Source organism: Sarcophilus harrisii, chromosome 2, assembly GCF_902635505.1.
Source record: "Sarcophilus harrisii chromosome 2, mSarHar1.11, whole genome shotgun sequence".
Classification (NCBI taxonomy): Eukaryota; Metazoa; Chordata; class Mammalia; order Dasyuromorphia; family Dasyuridae; genus Sarcophilus; species Sarcophilus harrisii.
The window spans coordinates 595557197-595574494 of record NC_045427.1 but is presented as its reverse complement, the minus strand read 5'-3'; the positions used below and the strand labels follow the sequence as shown (position 1 = coordinate 595574494).

Below are 17298 nucleotides of genomic sequence, written 5' to 3'. Positions count from 1 at the left end.
AAAAGAACTATGGAGATAGAATGTAAATAAACACATGCTTTTTTCACACTTTTCCCCCTCTTCCATGGTTTTCTCCTTTTGTTTTGATTTTTCTCTCCCAATATGATTCATAAATTAAAATGTATTAAAAATTAATAAATTAATTAAAAAGTAAAATCCCCTCCAATTCTAAATTTTTTTAAATTTTATGATTATATACATGCAGAGGTAGGTTAGAGAACTGATCTCCATACCACAAAGACCTCTGTCCTGTACATGTAACACAGTGAATAGAGATCTGAACGTTGAGATCTCTATTCACTGTGTTATGTGTATAGGACAGAGGTCTTTGTGGTATGGAGATCACCTTAAAAGCATGCTGGCTGTGTGACTTTGAATATATCATCTCATCCCCACAGGGTTTTAGCTGAATTTCTAAGAGGGAGTTGCAGAGAAGGCAATGACTTATGTCAGCAAAGTTTCCTCATCCAGGAGTCCCTGGACCAAGAAAATCACAGTTCCAATTCCCTTCCCCAAAGGATTCTTGATGATGAAAAAGTAAAATAATAGTTAATGATATAATAAGGTCATGATCATTGCCACACCAATACATAGGTACATTTGATTATCCAGAGCTAGAATTCCTCTACCTCCACATCCCAAGATCCCAAGCCACATCCCTTTTGACTTTTCCTTGGACATCTAATTTCATTTCTTAGTTTCCCTGCAAGAAATCAGCATGGAACCTCAAAAGGCATCCCAGTACAACTTAGATAATGTCAGTAAAGAGAAGTTCGAAGAAGTATTAAACCACATTTTCCCAGCACATAAGCTCCTCTTTGGGGGCAAATTAGGCCTTTTTGGAAACTACATTAACTCTTTCAGCCCTCAAGGGTACCATCTGATAAATGATTGTTTCAGTGTACAAAATGGTACCCTCGTGGCCTCAAAGAGTTAATGCGGCTTCCAGTCCTGCCCAACGTGCTCCCAGGAAGGAATTTGTGTCCAGGGAGAAGCTGGCTCAATTTACAATTACTGTTCAACTCACAGTGGCCCAGTTTACGTTATTGTATCGTGCCTTTTACAATCCCACTGCTCACTAGCTGCTGCAAATACTCCTGAGTCAACCTACTGTAAATTGGTCTTTGAGGGGTTTGTGAGTGCAAGGAGTGGGCAAGAGTGTTTGTTAGAAAAATATCACAGTGGAGTTCTCAGAAATGGAAAGAAAAGCAATTTTTACAAGGAACTTTTGAGTCAGAAGATTCGGACTGTTTTCCTCTAGGGTTTGGTTTTCTCAAGATTTTTTGTTTGTTCCAAGTGATGATTATCAGAACAGTGAAAAGCTTCTTAGCCACACAAACCCTGTCTTTCTCTCTCTGTGTGTACATGGATGTTTGTATATATTGTTTATGTGTCATGTAGCTGCCTATGTATTTATTTTTGGGATAAGGACTTAAGAAGCTCCCTCATGTTGCCTTCTTCTCTCTGACAAAATCTTAGCGCACTGCCCAAGTTACACAACCAGCAAGTGTAAGAGGTAAAACTTGAAGCCAGGTTCAGATCTCTATTCACCCTATATATAAATGTTGTCTGAATGTGTCTTCCCTGATATTTACAATTGTTATCTTCTCTGAAAATTGCTTTGAAATGATATTGTATTATTACTTGTGGAAATGTTTCTTCTCCCTTCTATCCACCCCCTTAAAGCAATATTAGTTTCTTGAAGGCAAGGACAGAATCATTTATTGCCTTTTTATACTCAGTACTTATCTTAGTGCTTGACATGGAGTACTTCATAAATACTTGAGTTTTATTAAATTAAATTGCATGTAAGTATTATCTGTGGTTTCTGTGTGTGTGCATGCTTATGTATGCACATATATATACATTTATATATGTGTAAATATATGTATACATAAGCATGTATTATTACAAATGCATATAATACATATATACATACATACACACATATGTCTTATTCTATCCATCTATCAAGTATAAATTCAATCCTTAATTCAACCTCCAGTTAGTTTCCTTACCTGTTTTGTACAAATTTCATAGTTCTTAATTAAATATCTCCTAATCACATTTCATACTTTCAAAGTACTTTGAAGAAGTAGAGAAAAGCTTATTCAATGCCTACATGGCAAAAGGGGAATAGGAATAATACCATAACTCTTTAGACTTATAGATTTAGTTTCTATATCTGTAAAATTCACTGGGGGAAAAACAAGGAAACATTAAAAAAATCAACTGATAAATACCATAAAGGAAGTGAGTTCTTGGTCATACAATGACTTTAGAAAGAGGAGGCCCAAAAGAAAATTTTAGTCAGATGACAAATATTTATAAGGCACCATTTGTATTAGCTACAGTGTTGGGGTACAATGAAAAACAAAAATGTGATCACAAAAAGCTCACATTTTAATGAGAGAGAGAATGACAATATGAATATATAAGTTATAAAGTGTAAATAGAAGGTACTAGGGAACAAAGGGAAGGCACTAGTACCATGGAGGGAGGAAAAGGAAGGGATAAGTGTAAGATCTTTTTTTTTTACTTATTTTTTTATTAAAGCTTATTTTCAAAACTTTTATATAATTTTCAACATTCACCCTTGCAAAACCTTGTGTTCCAAATTTTTTTTTCCTCCCTTCCCCTCTCTTCCTGCCTTAGACAGCAAGTAATCCAATATACAGTTTCAACATGTGCAGTTCTTCTATACATATTTCCACAATTATCATGCTACACAAGAAAAATCAAATCAAAAGGGAAAAAAATGAGAAAAAAACAAAATGCAAGCAAACAACAACAAAAAGAGTGAAAATGCTACAGTCTTTTTTCTGGATACAGATGTCTCTCTCCATCACAAGTCCATTGGAATTGATATGAATCATCTCACTGTTGAAAAGAGCCATGTCCTTCAGAATTGATCATCACATAATCTTGCTATTACTATGTACAATGCCCTCCTGGTTCTACTCACTTTGACCTTTCAAGGCACTCTTGCAGAATTTAGGATTTGAACTAAGCCTTGGAAGAAACTAAGGAACCATGATCTAGAGGTGTGGAAAGGAAGGATTCTAGACATAGGGAACAGTCAATCAGGGCCAAGACATAGGTATAAAGATGGAATGGCAAGAGGAAGGATCAACAAAGAGATCAGTATGGCTGAATTGGTGAGAGGAAGATGTAAGAAGAATGAAAGACAGGAAGGGGATAGGTTAGAAAGAGCTTTAAAAGCCAAGCAGAAAATTGTATAATTGACATGGGGTGTAAGAAATAAGGAGCTACTGGAACTGTGTTTATGTGGTGTGTGTGTGTGTGTGTGTGTGTGTGTGTGTGTGTGTGTGTGTGTGTTAAGGCAAATTGTTAAGGCAAATTAGATCTATCTTTTTGGAAGGTCACTTTGGCATTCAACTGGAGGATAGACTGGAGTAGAGAAAAACTTGCTGAAAGGATACCAGGTAGAATGAAATTCTTAATCTGGGGTCCATGGTCCTAAGATTTCAGGTGTTCTATGAACTTGTCTGAAAAATCACATTTTTGGTAATTCTATGAATTTTATCTTAATCAAAATTATTCTTAGGTGTCCATAGTCCATTAGATTGGCAAAAGTGCCCATGACACAGAAAAGTTAAGAATATCTAACTTATAAGGCGCAGTCTAGATATGAGCTACTAGATTGTGGCTCTATGAGGAGGTGAGAGAAAGGAATTTTTTTGAGAGATGTTGTGAAGGTAGAGAGAAGACAACATCAGACAGGAGATGTGAATGAACATTCAGTGAGGAATTTTGGGTAACCTTGAGATTTGTGAGCCTGAATAACTGGGAGAATGCTGATACTTTTGAAAGTAATGTGAAAGTTGGTTTGGAGGAACAGATGATGAATTCTTTTTAGGACATGTTGAGTCTGAGATGCTTTGTGCACATCTAATTTGAGATCTAAAAAAGTTAATGTCTTGATATAAAACTAGAGATCAAGAAAGCATAATGCTAGACCCATAGATCTAAGAATCAGAATAGAGTTGATAATTGAACCCATGGAAGTCGATGAGCTTACCAGCCACAGTAGTATAGAGAGAGAAGGGAAGAGATTCCAAAAGAAGTAAAAAAGAGAACAGATTATATCTCATTATAAAGAATGAGAATAGAATAAAGTCCATTAGAAATTTGGCAATCAATGTGATTGAGAAGGAACATGAGAAAGTTTATTGACAATGGAGAAGGAGCTAAAGACTAGTAGATATAAAGACTGAATATGAGAGAAGAGGGGGAGAGAAAAAAGAAGAAGAAGAAGAAGAAGAAGAAGAAGAAGAAGAAGAAGAAGAAGAAGAAGAAGAAGAAGAAGAAGAAGAAGAAGAAGAAGAAGAAGAAGAAACAGAGTCTTCTTGAAGAGGATTGGATTAAAGGGGTTTATCTTTACAAAGGCCCCATCTTCATGGGAGACAAGAATGAAGAAGATAGTGAAGAAAAATATCTGAGTGATATGAGATAAGGAAGGATGAGAAAAGAGAGCAGTTTAGGTGAATAATTTTGTCAATGAAATGTTTGCCAAAATTCTTAGCCATGAGGAGGTGGATTGCTATGGAAGATTTGAAGAAGGACAAGAGTGTTTTGAATAACAAAGTGGTGAAAAGGATGGTGAATTAATTAAAAAAGAGCAAAACATTGCCCTGCAGTACTCAAGCCAAGATGATTAATGTAACATAAATCTGTTGTTTTCTAGTCAGGAGTTTCATGATTTTCCCCAGTATTGGTCCAGTATTGGAAGTGGATAATGAAAGAAATCCAAGATTGAGGTTTGGTAAGGCGTTGTGGGCAAAATAACAAAAGAGAAAGGATTCAAGTGTAGCACACAAAGTAGAATAAAAATAATTATAGAGTTAAATAAGAATCAGTGTAGGGAAGGGAGGACAGGATAGCCAATGCAAGAATTGTGACCTGTGAAGAAAAAGACAAACAATTAAAAGAGTAGTAGTGAGATTGAAGGTCATGATGAGGACGAATAACAAAATTAGGAATTTTGAGACAGAGGGAAAGATGGGATGTTAAAGGTTAGGATTGAGTAAAAAATTTTGGAGTTTGCAAATATGGCAAAAGAACACTTGTGAATAATGGCAAGAACAATGATATGGTCATCTCTTTGGGTAGCTGAGGGGAAGTAGCAGAAGAGGGCATGAGAACTGAGTAGATCTTAGAACTTAAGGTATTTGAAAAAAAACAGTAATATGTTCTCTGAAGTTCCCCAGAATAAGAGTAAGAATCATAATGGAGAGGAGGACTGGGAGGAAGGCACTGAACTCATTGAGGAAGGAAGGAGAATGTCCTGAGATTCAAGAGATAACAGCCACTAGGGTCCTCCATAACTTAGTTCAATCTACTTTTGCAGCCTTATTGATATTGCTGTCCAAACTCTGTATGTTCCAGCCAAACTGGATTCCTCCATCTTCCAAGCCCTATCTTTCTGCCTTTGAATAGGTTGATCTCCTTGCCTGGAATGCCCTTTTTTCTCATCTTCACCCCTCAAAATCCACCTCTTTTTTCACTATCAGATTCCAATGCCACTTAATCTGTGAAACCATCCTTCGCTAAACAAGTTTCTCTTCCTTCTGGTGTTTTGAGCACTTTGGGAATTTCCTATGTTCCATCATCTTCTATTTTCTGATAAATTTATTTTTAGACACGTCTCATGGAAAGATAAGTTAACCCATGCAGCACCCAAATGGCAGAAAGCAAGAAAGAGAACAGACTATATCTCATCCTAACAGAAACAAATGATCGCTCTTTATTATTTTCATTTCCACAAACAAAGAAACAATAAATAATCTAAGTAAAATGTGGATTTTGCAAAAAAAACTCTGTTGGTTTATGATATGTATGGATTATGATTTCTTAGTGGGCATATATCATGCTAAGGATTTTATTGTGTAAGATTTTACCTTGCCTTGCCCCATGCAGAAGATTATCACTAGTGACAAGGGGAAAGCAATTTGGTAGATTTTTTTTTATTTGACTGATACTTTAATAATCAAAGCATCAATAAAAAAAGTTTTTTCCTTGGTTACATATTACAAAGTTTATGATCTTGATAGATGTATGAGAGCAACATTGTTGGAGGATGACCCTTTAGAAAGGAATTTTTAACAACTAAAATGCTATTTTATTGTCACTAAATAATAATTACACAAGAATTGTATATTCTTTACATATTTTAGTCATTTTTATTTCATAACTATACTACATAGTGGTGTAGACTGCAACAAAATATCCTTTTCAAAAATTACTTTGTTCCCTTATCATATGTACACTGAATATCCTGTTAATACACACACACACACACACACACACACACACGTAATTATATTTTGTAGACGTGGAAAAATAACTTATGAATTGCTACCTATTGATATTATCTTTTATATGCTTTTTGAAAATAATTAACCATTTACTTTTATATCACAGGCATTTTCTAACATAAACATTATCTCAAAACCTTTCCTTGGAACAAATAAAAACAGTTTACCGAGTTGACCAATATGCTTTTTTTTATTTATATGTTTTTTTTTATTTAATAGCCTTTTATTTACAGGTTATATGTATGGGTAACTTTACAGCATTAACAATTGCCAAATCTCTTGTTCCAATTTTTCACCTCTTACCCCCCCACCCCCTCCCCAAGATGGCAGGATGACCAGTAGATGTTAAATATATTAAAATATAAATTAGATACACAATAAGTATACATGACCAAACTGTTATTTTGCTGTACAAAAAGAATCAGACTCTGAAATAGTGTACAATTAGCCTGTGAAGGAAATAAAAAATACAGGTGGGCAAAAATATAGGGATTTAGAATTCAATGTAATGGTTTTTAGTCATCTCCCAGAGTTCTTTCTCTGGGCATAGCTGGTTCAGTTCATTACTGCTCCATTGGAGATGATTTGGTTGATCTCATTGCTGAGGATGGCCAGGTCCATCAGAACTGGTCATCATATAGTATTGTTGTTGAAGTATATAATGATCTCCTGGTCCTGCTCATTTCACTCAGCATCAGTTCGTGTAAGTCTCTCCAGGCCTTTCTGAAATCATCCTGTTGGTCATTTCTTACAGAACAATAATATTCCATAGTATTCATATACCACAATTTATTCAGCCATTCTCCAACTGATGGGCATTCACTCAGTTTCCAGTTTCTAGCCACTACAAAGAGGGCTGCCACAAACATTTGTCCACATACAGGTCCCTTTCCCTTCTTTATGATCTCTTTGGGATATAAACCCAGTAGTAACACTGCTGGATCAAAGGGTATGCACAGTTTGATAACTTTTTGAGCATAGTTCCAAAACTACTCTCCAGAATGGTTGGATAATTTGGTAGATTTTTAAATGATTCACAAATCTATTCAAAACACCTTTTACAATGTAAGCAAACATCCTCTGACTGCTGGCATCAGTAATTCACACTTATTCTGTCCATCTTTCATCCAAGTTTCTGGGCTATTGACAAATTCATTAAGAACACAATGTATTATTATTAAGCCCACATAAATAATTATTTGGGATGGGGTAGATGCAGAAACAAGAGTATTATTCCTAAAAAGTGATTAGCAATAAGTAGTGCCATTTTTAATCATATAAGTAATTCTCAGCCCTTATCAATCCCATATATCTATGTCTAACACTGTTATAAGTTTCCCATAAAGTAGTTTAGAAAGTGTGTTAAGATTTTAGAAGTTATTAAGGGGGCAACTAGATGGGATAATCAATAGAGCACTGGACCTGGAGTCAAGAGGACCTGAATTCAAATCCAGTCTCAGAAACTTGATACTAGCTTTATGAACCTGGACAAGTTATTTAACCTAACCGTCTTGTCCCTTCACTTCCATCCCCCCTAAAAAAACAAAACAAGTGATCAAGGACTGGTGAGTGAAGAGCCATAATTGATGGTAGCATCTTGGATCTAAGATAATACTTCAAAGTGATTTTGATAAATTAGAGAAATGATCTAGAAGATTATGATGACATGGATGTCCCTCTTTTTAGTATAGAATGGGTGGATTACAGGTGCAGAATTCATTTATTGGAAGAATTACACAGATCACCAGGACTCAAGAAAAGTACAATATCATTTATTATCAATTTATTGTTATTCATTATCAATCTACATTCACCATTAAATATGATTGTTATGACAATTTATGTTTGCTTAATTTTTTATTGCAAGGCTTGTTTCTTTTTTAGAGAAAGAAGTTATTGGGAAGTGAAAATATCTAAAAAACAAATATATTTGTTATATAAGATACATATATATATATATATATATATATATATGTTTCATAAGATGAATGTAACACAATTGAGCATGGACAAATTCAAGAGAGGTCATCTGAAGATAAAAAGAAGCAGATAAGCAAGTCAATTGTATAAATGTAATATGATGGAAGTTTGTATAAGAAAAGAGTTATGGTACTTAGAAGAGTTCCGTGAATATAGTAATAAACCCTTAATTAATATTGCATAATCTAAAGTATACCATGGCTTCTCATTAACTAATCAATCAGAAAAGACTTCAATCATGGATTGTTTCAGTATGTTTAAATTTTTAAATCAAATTCCATTGAAACCTTTCTCTAATTTTTTGTGTTTCAGGCCTGGGAAAAATCTGCTGGTATTATCTACTTTCCTAGCATTCAAGAGTTTGCAGAAGAGGTTTCAAAACATCTTGCCCAAGAAATTCACAAGGCCCTTAGAGGCAAACCAGCAGGTGAGAAAGCCCATGAACCATGAAGGTCTAAGTGCTATAGCCAAGTTTTTCTCTTAGTGTAGAGAGAGGTAGCTTGGCCCTAGAGTGTGGAAAAATCATGAGATGAGACTGCATGTCACAGGTATGATTTGCTACATCATCATCAGAAGTTTTTCTGAATGTTTGACAAATGTAGCTAAAGAAGTATGCCTAGAATTAAATAATGTATTTACTTTGGCAAAGAGAATCTCACTTCCTTAAAGTTTTCTTGCCCCCGTTTCAGAATTTGCACATGACTATTGATGACATTTGACTGTCTGTAAGTAAGTGGGGGGAAAATAATGCATGTACTTTTCAAAATTGTGTAAAGTATAAGGGAGGATATGTGAGGAGATAAAATTTGTGGAGCATCATTGAAAAATTAACACTTTTTAAAATGCCAGGATAGAATGAACAATAATTTTGAAGTTTAAAAAAAAAGGCCAAAAGATTTATGGAGTGAAATGTGGTTCCCCACTTTCTTGTACCCATCTCCTTAACATGGATGAGACCACTTTTCTAGTCTAGACTTTGTAGGATTGTACTAGAGAATTCCTGCCTCTCAAGTCGGGATCTATATAATCTTTCCTGTTGAAAAATATTTAAACTTTCAGATCTCTATCAGGAGTATATAGACTAGAGAGGAAATATTTAGCAGTATGAGTGTATAGGAATACTTTCTTTGGTTTCTAGAGATACAATGTATTTGACTATGATGTTCTTTCTTCCACGATGATGCTGGGATGGCAGAGGAGGCGTGGTTGGCAACTGGAAAGCTGTTCCAGTGGAAAGGGGAAGAAGAAAATAGTGGCTACCTCCTATTAAAATCAGGGTATTTACTTTCTCAGGCTGACTCTGTAAGTTTTTATTTTCTTCTTTAAAAAGTAAATGCTCTGTTATGACTTAGTAATGAGTACTAAGATACCCAAATAAAGTTCTTTAGTAGACATTTATCTGCCAATTAGGTAAATTAATGAAGTATCACAGCAATTATTCAAGTGCTTCCTCTATATACCCATCCAGATTCTTAATTGGCTATTTTAATTCATTTATCTTCTTCTACAAAATACTCAAGCTGATATGTTCATAAACATTATTCCTGCATTTTGTAGTTTTGAATTGTTTCATAATAGTCTTTATAATGCATTATAGTATTTAATATATATATATATATATTTATGTAGTATAGCACAGTGGAGTACTTACTGTGTTATGGGTTTTAATTCTATTAATTTGTCATTATTTATCCATTCCCTTATTTTTTTTAGTTTTTTCAGTTACATAAAATAAATATTATGTATATAATACATAATAAAAATTTTTGAGTGGACAGACCCTCTCCCTAATCACCTTTTTCTTTTTATTTTGATAACGCTTTTAGGACATATTGCCAATAGAGGAATCATTGAGGCAAAAGTTATACTTAATGCGTTTAAAGGTCCACTTGCCTTTATGACTTAGATTTCATCTCTGAATTCTTTTTTTCTTTATTAAAGCCTTTTATTTTTCAAAACATATGTATGGACAATTCTTCAATATTAGTCCTTGCAAAACCTTATGTTCCAATTTCCCCCCCATTTCCCCCACACCCTCCCCTAGATGGCAAGTAGTCCAATACATGTTAAACATGGTAGAAATATATGTTAAATCCAATATAAGCAGACAGATTTATACAATCATCTTGCTGCACAAGAAAAATCAAATCAAAACACAAAAATGAGAAGCAAAATAAAATTCAAGCAAACAACAACAAAAAGAATGAAAATGCAATGTTATGAACCACACTCAGTTCCCACAGTTTTCTCTCTGAATGTAGAAGGCTCTCTTCATCACTGAACAATTGGGACTGGTCTGAATCATCTTATTGTTGAAGAGAGCCACGTCCATCAGACTTGATCATTGTTTAATCTGGATGTTGCCATGTACAATGATCTCTTGGTTTGTTTAATTTCACTCATCATCAGTTCATGTAAGTCTCTCCAGGCCTCTCTGAAATCATGATGATGATTCATCATGATGAAATCAGATGAAATCTGATGGTTGTTTCTTACTGAACAATAATATTCCATATCATTCATATACCACAACTTCTTCAGCCATTCTTCCAGTTTCCAGTTTCTTGCCACTACAAAAAGGGCTGCCACAAACACATGTCGGTCCCTTTCCCTCCTTTAAGATTTCTTTGGGATATAAACCCAGTAGAAACACTGCTGGATCAAAAGTTTGATAACTTTTTGAGCATAGCTCCAAAGCTTTTTGAGCATTGCTCTCCAGAATCCATTCTTGGATTGGATACTTGGATACTTGGATCCATTCACAGTTCCACCAACTATATATTAGTGTCCCAGTTTTCCCACATCCCCTCCAACATTTGTCACTATCTTTTCCTGTCATCTTAGCCAATCTATAGGTGTGTAGTGGTATCTCAGAATTGTCTTAATTTGCATTTCTCTGATCAATAGCTCACTGAATTCTTTACCAAAATCTTCTGAAGCAGAAGATGAAATATGCCTATTAAACGACCTTCTCTCATCTCCTTTTCCTTTATTCAGTAGTTGTACATCTACAGACAGGTCATTTATTCTTCCTCAGTTTCAATTTCTTTACATCTAACATGGAGATATGGATGCTTAGAGTGTGGAGTTCATGATGTGAAAGCTGAATTAGATAATGTAATACTCTGCAAACTCCTCAGTGCTATATGATGTCAATTGTTATATGTAGGGTTTTGTTTTTTCCTATCCAATGTGTAACTATTTTCATTTTATTGGGTTGTTTAATCTATTCATTTTTAAATTACTGATTATATTTATATTTTCCTTTATTTTTCTCTAATTTTTTTTCAAGTTATGATATTTTCGTTCTGTTGTAAACTCAGTACTCTGTCTTTTCAGTTATTTTAGCTTAACCTTTTGTAAAGTGACTCTATTCCCAATGCTCATCTTCACCTCATCTCTGATCCCTCTCTTCTACTTGTTATCACTTTCCTATCGTTTCCATTCCTATTATACTTTTTTCTTTTCTTATTTTGTCTTTTTAATTCTTCTCTTATTTTTTTCTCTCTACTTTATCAATGTCCTTTTATTTTCCTCTTTTTCAATTAATACAGTTAATTAGTTTTTTAAAAATTTTATGTTGAAGTAGAACAGTTATTATCATTATCTTGCTTTTCTTAAGCTGTTAGATGGAATTCAGATAGAAGTGATCCTGGGACAAGTCATTATGTTATTCATTTTTAAATGTTCAATGTCTTACAATTTTTCATTCAGATAAAATGGTTGCTTTTTTGTAGTTGAATTAAATTTTTGGTGTATAAGCTTATCTGAAAAACACTTCTGAGATAACTCCAGGATCAAATAGGACAGAGTGATAAAAATGAAGTAATGTTGTGGAAGAAGTATCAGTTGGAAAATGAGAAGCAGAATTGCTACTTAATTATGTCCAGACTATTGATGGAGAACTCTGCTCCCAATGCCACTTAGGATCTTCAAATCGTACCAAGTCTTAATATAGAAGTTCATTAATTTACAAGTAGAAGGAATCTTAGAAGTCATTGAGTCAAATTCCTTCATTTTATAGATGAGAAAAAATGAGACCACAATTCACCTGGATACATCAAACCCAGAATATTCATTTGCCTAATATAAGGAAAAGTAAAAACAAAAGTTAATAAAGGCAACATGAGGGAAACAAAAAAAGTATAAAGGTACAGGTGCTTACACACATTATGGCAGGTTGAGAGGTAGGGTCATCACTTTCCCCTCAACTTGACATCTCACAGCATTCCTTGCATCAGTCTCTGTCAGGAAAGAAAAAAAAAGAAGCGATTGGTGGGTCATCTTTTTGTGTATATACTTAGTTCTGGTTCAGTGTCTTTGAGTCATTAATTCTTCTGGTTCTAATACCAATCAGAAGATTTATAATCACACAGTACCAGCTTCTTAGCCCCATATATCTGGAAAATGGCCTTCAAAATTTCATGTATTAGGCTGGAACCAGATGGGGAATATTTGTGTGCTTTATATATCCCACTTTGGAGGATGAATTTAAGCATATTTTAAGGACTGGACAGCCAATGCTAGTACCTCCATTATGTATATATCTTCATCATCATCATCATTGCTTTGGGCTGGAATGGTGAGCTATTTATAAATCTAAGGGTTGTTTCTGTTATTTATTATCAGTTAACTTTTAACTTATACAATGAGAGAAAGTCATGGATAAAGCAAGAGTCTAATTCTAAAAATAAAAGTATTTGTATGCCCAAGAGGAGGGGGAAGACAAAACCTAGTTAATCTTGCTCCCAACTTTGAAGAGTAATAATAATGATAACATCAAGTACTATACAGAGCTTCCTAAGAATTAGAGTCTTGGATTTAAATTATACTTCTAATAACATGTTCTATGGGATTCTGGATAAGTTGTTTAAGTTTTTAGCACAATGGGCAATTTTCTAAGATTATAATTTGCAAAGAAGTGTCATCCCTCCAAGAGATATTTATATAACATTTTGAGATTCCTAAAATACTTAAAGTAATTTATTTAATTTTATATTGAGCTTATAATTAAGCTCTATAGATAATATTAGCCCATTTTACAGATGAATAAAATGAGGATAAGAGAAACTAAGGTTACCTAAAATTACCTAAACTAAACTAAACCTAAACTAAAGAGGTATCTAAAAGTTACCTAAAGTGAGTATCTGAGTTATGATTTGAATTTGTCTTTCTAATGGTCAACTAGCCTTCTATCTATATTTTCTTTAGTAATAGCAGCAATAAGGGTGTTTGCAGTAAGAGATTTAGTTAAAGAAATTTTTGAGCGGGGAGAAAGGGGAAAGTATTAAGAAATTTGACCAACCAATAATGTTCTCCTGGAAAGTATAGATAGAAGAATAGTTCAGAAGTCTATAATTTTCAATTAAACAACTTTTAAGGAACAAGAAAGAAAAGGACAGAAGGAGAAAGAAAAAGGTGGAAAAGGAGAAAATTTGGGCCTGTTGGAGGACCAGTGAACTGGTGAATGCCTTTGGTTCTTTTAATGTTACTGTAACAAAGTTTTGCTTTATTTCACTTCCACATAGAATGTATGTATTTTGGGATAAAGCAGAAATGTAGATTTTTTAAATGTAAAATGGGGTTGAAAACAAAGTCTTTACTACTACTGCTTCTGACTATTGACAGGACAGTGAGAGTAAAGGCGTCATTTAGTGAAACAATGGGGAAAAGGCCCTTTCATAGGAGAATGTCACAAAGTATGTGATTTTTGTTTTTTTCCTTTTAGGAGACACTCAGCAAGATCATTGAATCTGGTCTTCCACGTCTGCTATTGCAATGCCTTTACATCTTTTTTGCTTTTCCATTGGATAAAGATGAGTTGTTTGTGAGTGATTCTCAAGTTCAGAAAATGTTTGTACAGGTGAGTTGTGGTAGGATGAGGTATCACTTCAAGCTAACAGCAAGACTGGGAGACCAATCTCTTAAATTCCTTAATATCCTTTCCTCTCCCCCAACATTCATGATCGATATTCTTCAATTCTAACATTTTTAAAAATGAAAACTTTTTTTTAATTCCACATCTACAGAAATGATCCTTTGATTGTGGGGAAACTCATTCCTGTTTTCTTGACCGGTCTTACTTCATTAAGTCCCTTCTAGCTATATTTCACTCTGTTTCAAGTTTAGGCACCATGGCCAGTTACTTATTGTCTCTTAAATCCCCAAGATTCAGCATGGAATAATGGAAAGAACACCAGTGTGAGTGCCAGAGGATCTGGGTTCATCAACCTATATCCTCATTTGTAAAGTGAACAAACTTTATTAGATGGACTCCATAGTTTTGGTTTTTGTTACTCCAGTTCCTTATCGGTCTCACAGACTCTCTTATCTCTAACAGAGTATTCACCTCTAAACCCTTCTCATTTCTACTGCTCCTGGACTTTACAGTGTGACCAATAAAAACATAGAACTCTTAGGTCTTCTAAGAATTCATTTTTAAAACTGACAAATAATTGCTTTAAATAGCTAGTAAATAGAGACCAGTCAGTCAATAAGCAGTTACTAAGCCCCTGCTATGTATCAAATGCTGTACTAAGTTCTGGTGATATGAAGAAAGACAAAAAACAAACTAGAACCTCCAAAGAGAGTCCTTGCTCTCCAGGAAGTCACAGCCTCATGGGGAAGACAATGTTGAATATAGGGATGATTGTTGAAACAACTATACGTAAATAGACACATACAACTTCATTTAGCCCCACAATTTTCTTAAACTAAAAGACCTTTCTATACAATTTCTTCTACCTGATTAGGAAAAAAAATGATTCAGAGGAGAGTTGTAACTGTGAGGATCCATTGGAGCTAATACTGACATTCTCTTTACATATGAGAAAAATTTCATCTCAGAGAGATAAAATGGCCCAAGGTGTTCTTCCATTTCCTAGTGAGGAGTGAAAGAGGGACAAACTCTACCTCTAAATGTTTGTAAACTATACTAACTCCTCTTGCTGATTTGTTTTTAACACTTATTAAGGGATTCCTTCTTGCATTATGGGGCAGCCGGAGATAAGAATTGAAGACTCATCTTTATAAGTTCAAATCTAGTCTCAGACACTTACTAGCTCTTTGCCTCAGTTTTCCCATTTACAAATGAGTTAGAGAAGGAAATAGCAAACTGCTTCAGTATTTCTACTAAGAAAACCCAAATTTGGGGTCACAGAGTTGGACACAACTGAAGATGAACAAAAATAGTAAATATTCTTTGTGCAAGGCAGCATTGCAATGGATAAAGAGATGAATATTGCATTTGGATGACCTGGATTTGAGTGCTGCCCAAGATACATATTAGCTGGATGTTCTTGGGCTGGTTAGTTACTTCCTCTCCTCTTGAACTTGCTTTAGTAGATCTGGGAGAAGTTTCCATATTTGGAAATGGAAATGGGATCAAATCTTCATGCCAAAAATATGCATGGCACTGTGTGTTTGGTCAGATAAGTCCTGAGATTTTGACAGGATGTATTTTCTCTAATCAGAGAACAATTGGATTTGTCTTTTCAGATGATGCTCCACATTTACGATGATCCACAGGGTGTAGAAGAGCTGATCCTTGGTAATGAACTCCAGTCTCTTCTGATTGCAACATCCTCTCTTTGGGAGCAGAGCAGCCTCTCCTGGAAAGAACCCACCTTTTCTGTGCTTAGGGCCATCTCAAAGGCTCAGAGTCCAAGTATCATCAGTTATCTGCAAAGTAGGTCTCATAGAATTTGGGCAAAAAAGCTTTCTTTGAATTCTTCAGTACATGATTTTATTGAAAAATAATTGTATTTAAGAGTTTTAAAATTAATTCAATTTTAGATCGTTTTCCTCCAGGGTCTATATCAAGGACACTTAATCATATATTCCATTTTATAATATTCATGATAATGAAATTATTATTGCTTTGGAGTTACATAACACCTTCTTGCCAAAGAGTTGGAATGTGTAACTTCATTTATTTTCATACTTTTGTTAAACTAAAAAAATTGTCTATACAGTTTCCTGTAACTGATTAGAAAAATGATCCAGAAGAGAGATTTAACTGTCTAAGAGAAAAGACTGATAAGAATAGCAAATATACCCAAATCCTGACTACAGAAAAGTATTTGGATTTATATCTTAGAAAGACAAGATCAATTGTCTTTGCTTTGTTAGTCCAGTCAGTGCTTTTCAGAAAAGTCAGACAGGCAAGCCAAACCAGGATAGAACCTGTTCACAAACTCTCTTTTTCTTCCAATGAGATTGATTTCTGAACTGATAGGTGAGTGAGTGGCTTCTGATCTGTTTTGGCTGGTATCTTTCCAATTATTTCAATAATCAATCAAATACAACAAGATTATTTGTGTCAGATATTGTGCTAAATGCTGGAGTTAGAGAAAGGCTTCCTATAGAAGACTAAGGTTTGACGGATTTTTGGAGATCCTAAGAGGTAGATGAGGAAAGAGAGCATTATTCTAGGCAAAGGACGCAGGAGCAAAGGTATGGAGGTGGGAAATGGAGTGTGAAGACCTACTGGTAGAACAATATGGGTGAATTATAAAGTGTACAGAGGGTCAAAAAGCTCATGAAGTGTAGGATGGAAAGTTAGGCAGAGGTCAGATTGTGAAGAGTGCTCCCTGGAGCACCCTGAAAGCCCCTAAACGAGGATGTGGTTGGACCACATTGGAGGGGAGCCAGTCACCACCCATGCTGTCATTCCTGTCCACTGATCAACTGAATCACCACTCTTCTTTCTGATAACTGGGGGATGGTGTTCTTTTACTGGTGATATCTAGAAATCTTCAACTACTGATTTATGTCAAAGACTTAAGGGAAAGTTGAACAACTGGGAAAGGAAACATGCATAAAAGAACTGGTTGCTCATGCATCATGATAGGAGTAGTTGTAGTAATAATGGTAGTAATAGTAGCAGCAGCAACAGCAGCAGTATTAGTAGTAGTGCCCCCAGAGGTAGTAGTAGCAGTAGCACTTGGATATTATTAGTAGTACTAATAACAGTTAATGG

General features: G+C 34.7%; 1 protein-coding gene across 5 annotated transcripts in view; it reads left to right on the top strand.

Moving 5' to 3' along the window:
* Positions 1-17298, top strand: part of WDFY4 (WDFY family member 4) — a 486698-nt gene that overhangs the window by 155817 nt on the left and 313583 nt on the right. For all 5 annotated transcript variants that reach the window (XM_031956283.1, XM_031956282.1, XM_012539778.3 and 2 more), the window contains 4 exons: positions 8631-8745; positions 9514-9620; positions 14047-14181; positions 15816-16005. In XM_031956283.1, coding sequence (XP_031812143.1) covers positions 8631-8745; positions 9514-9620; positions 14047-14181; positions 15816-16005 — 547 coding nt within the window. The remainder of the gene's footprint in view (positions 1-8630; positions 8746-9513; positions 9621-14046; positions 14182-15815; positions 16006-17298) is intronic.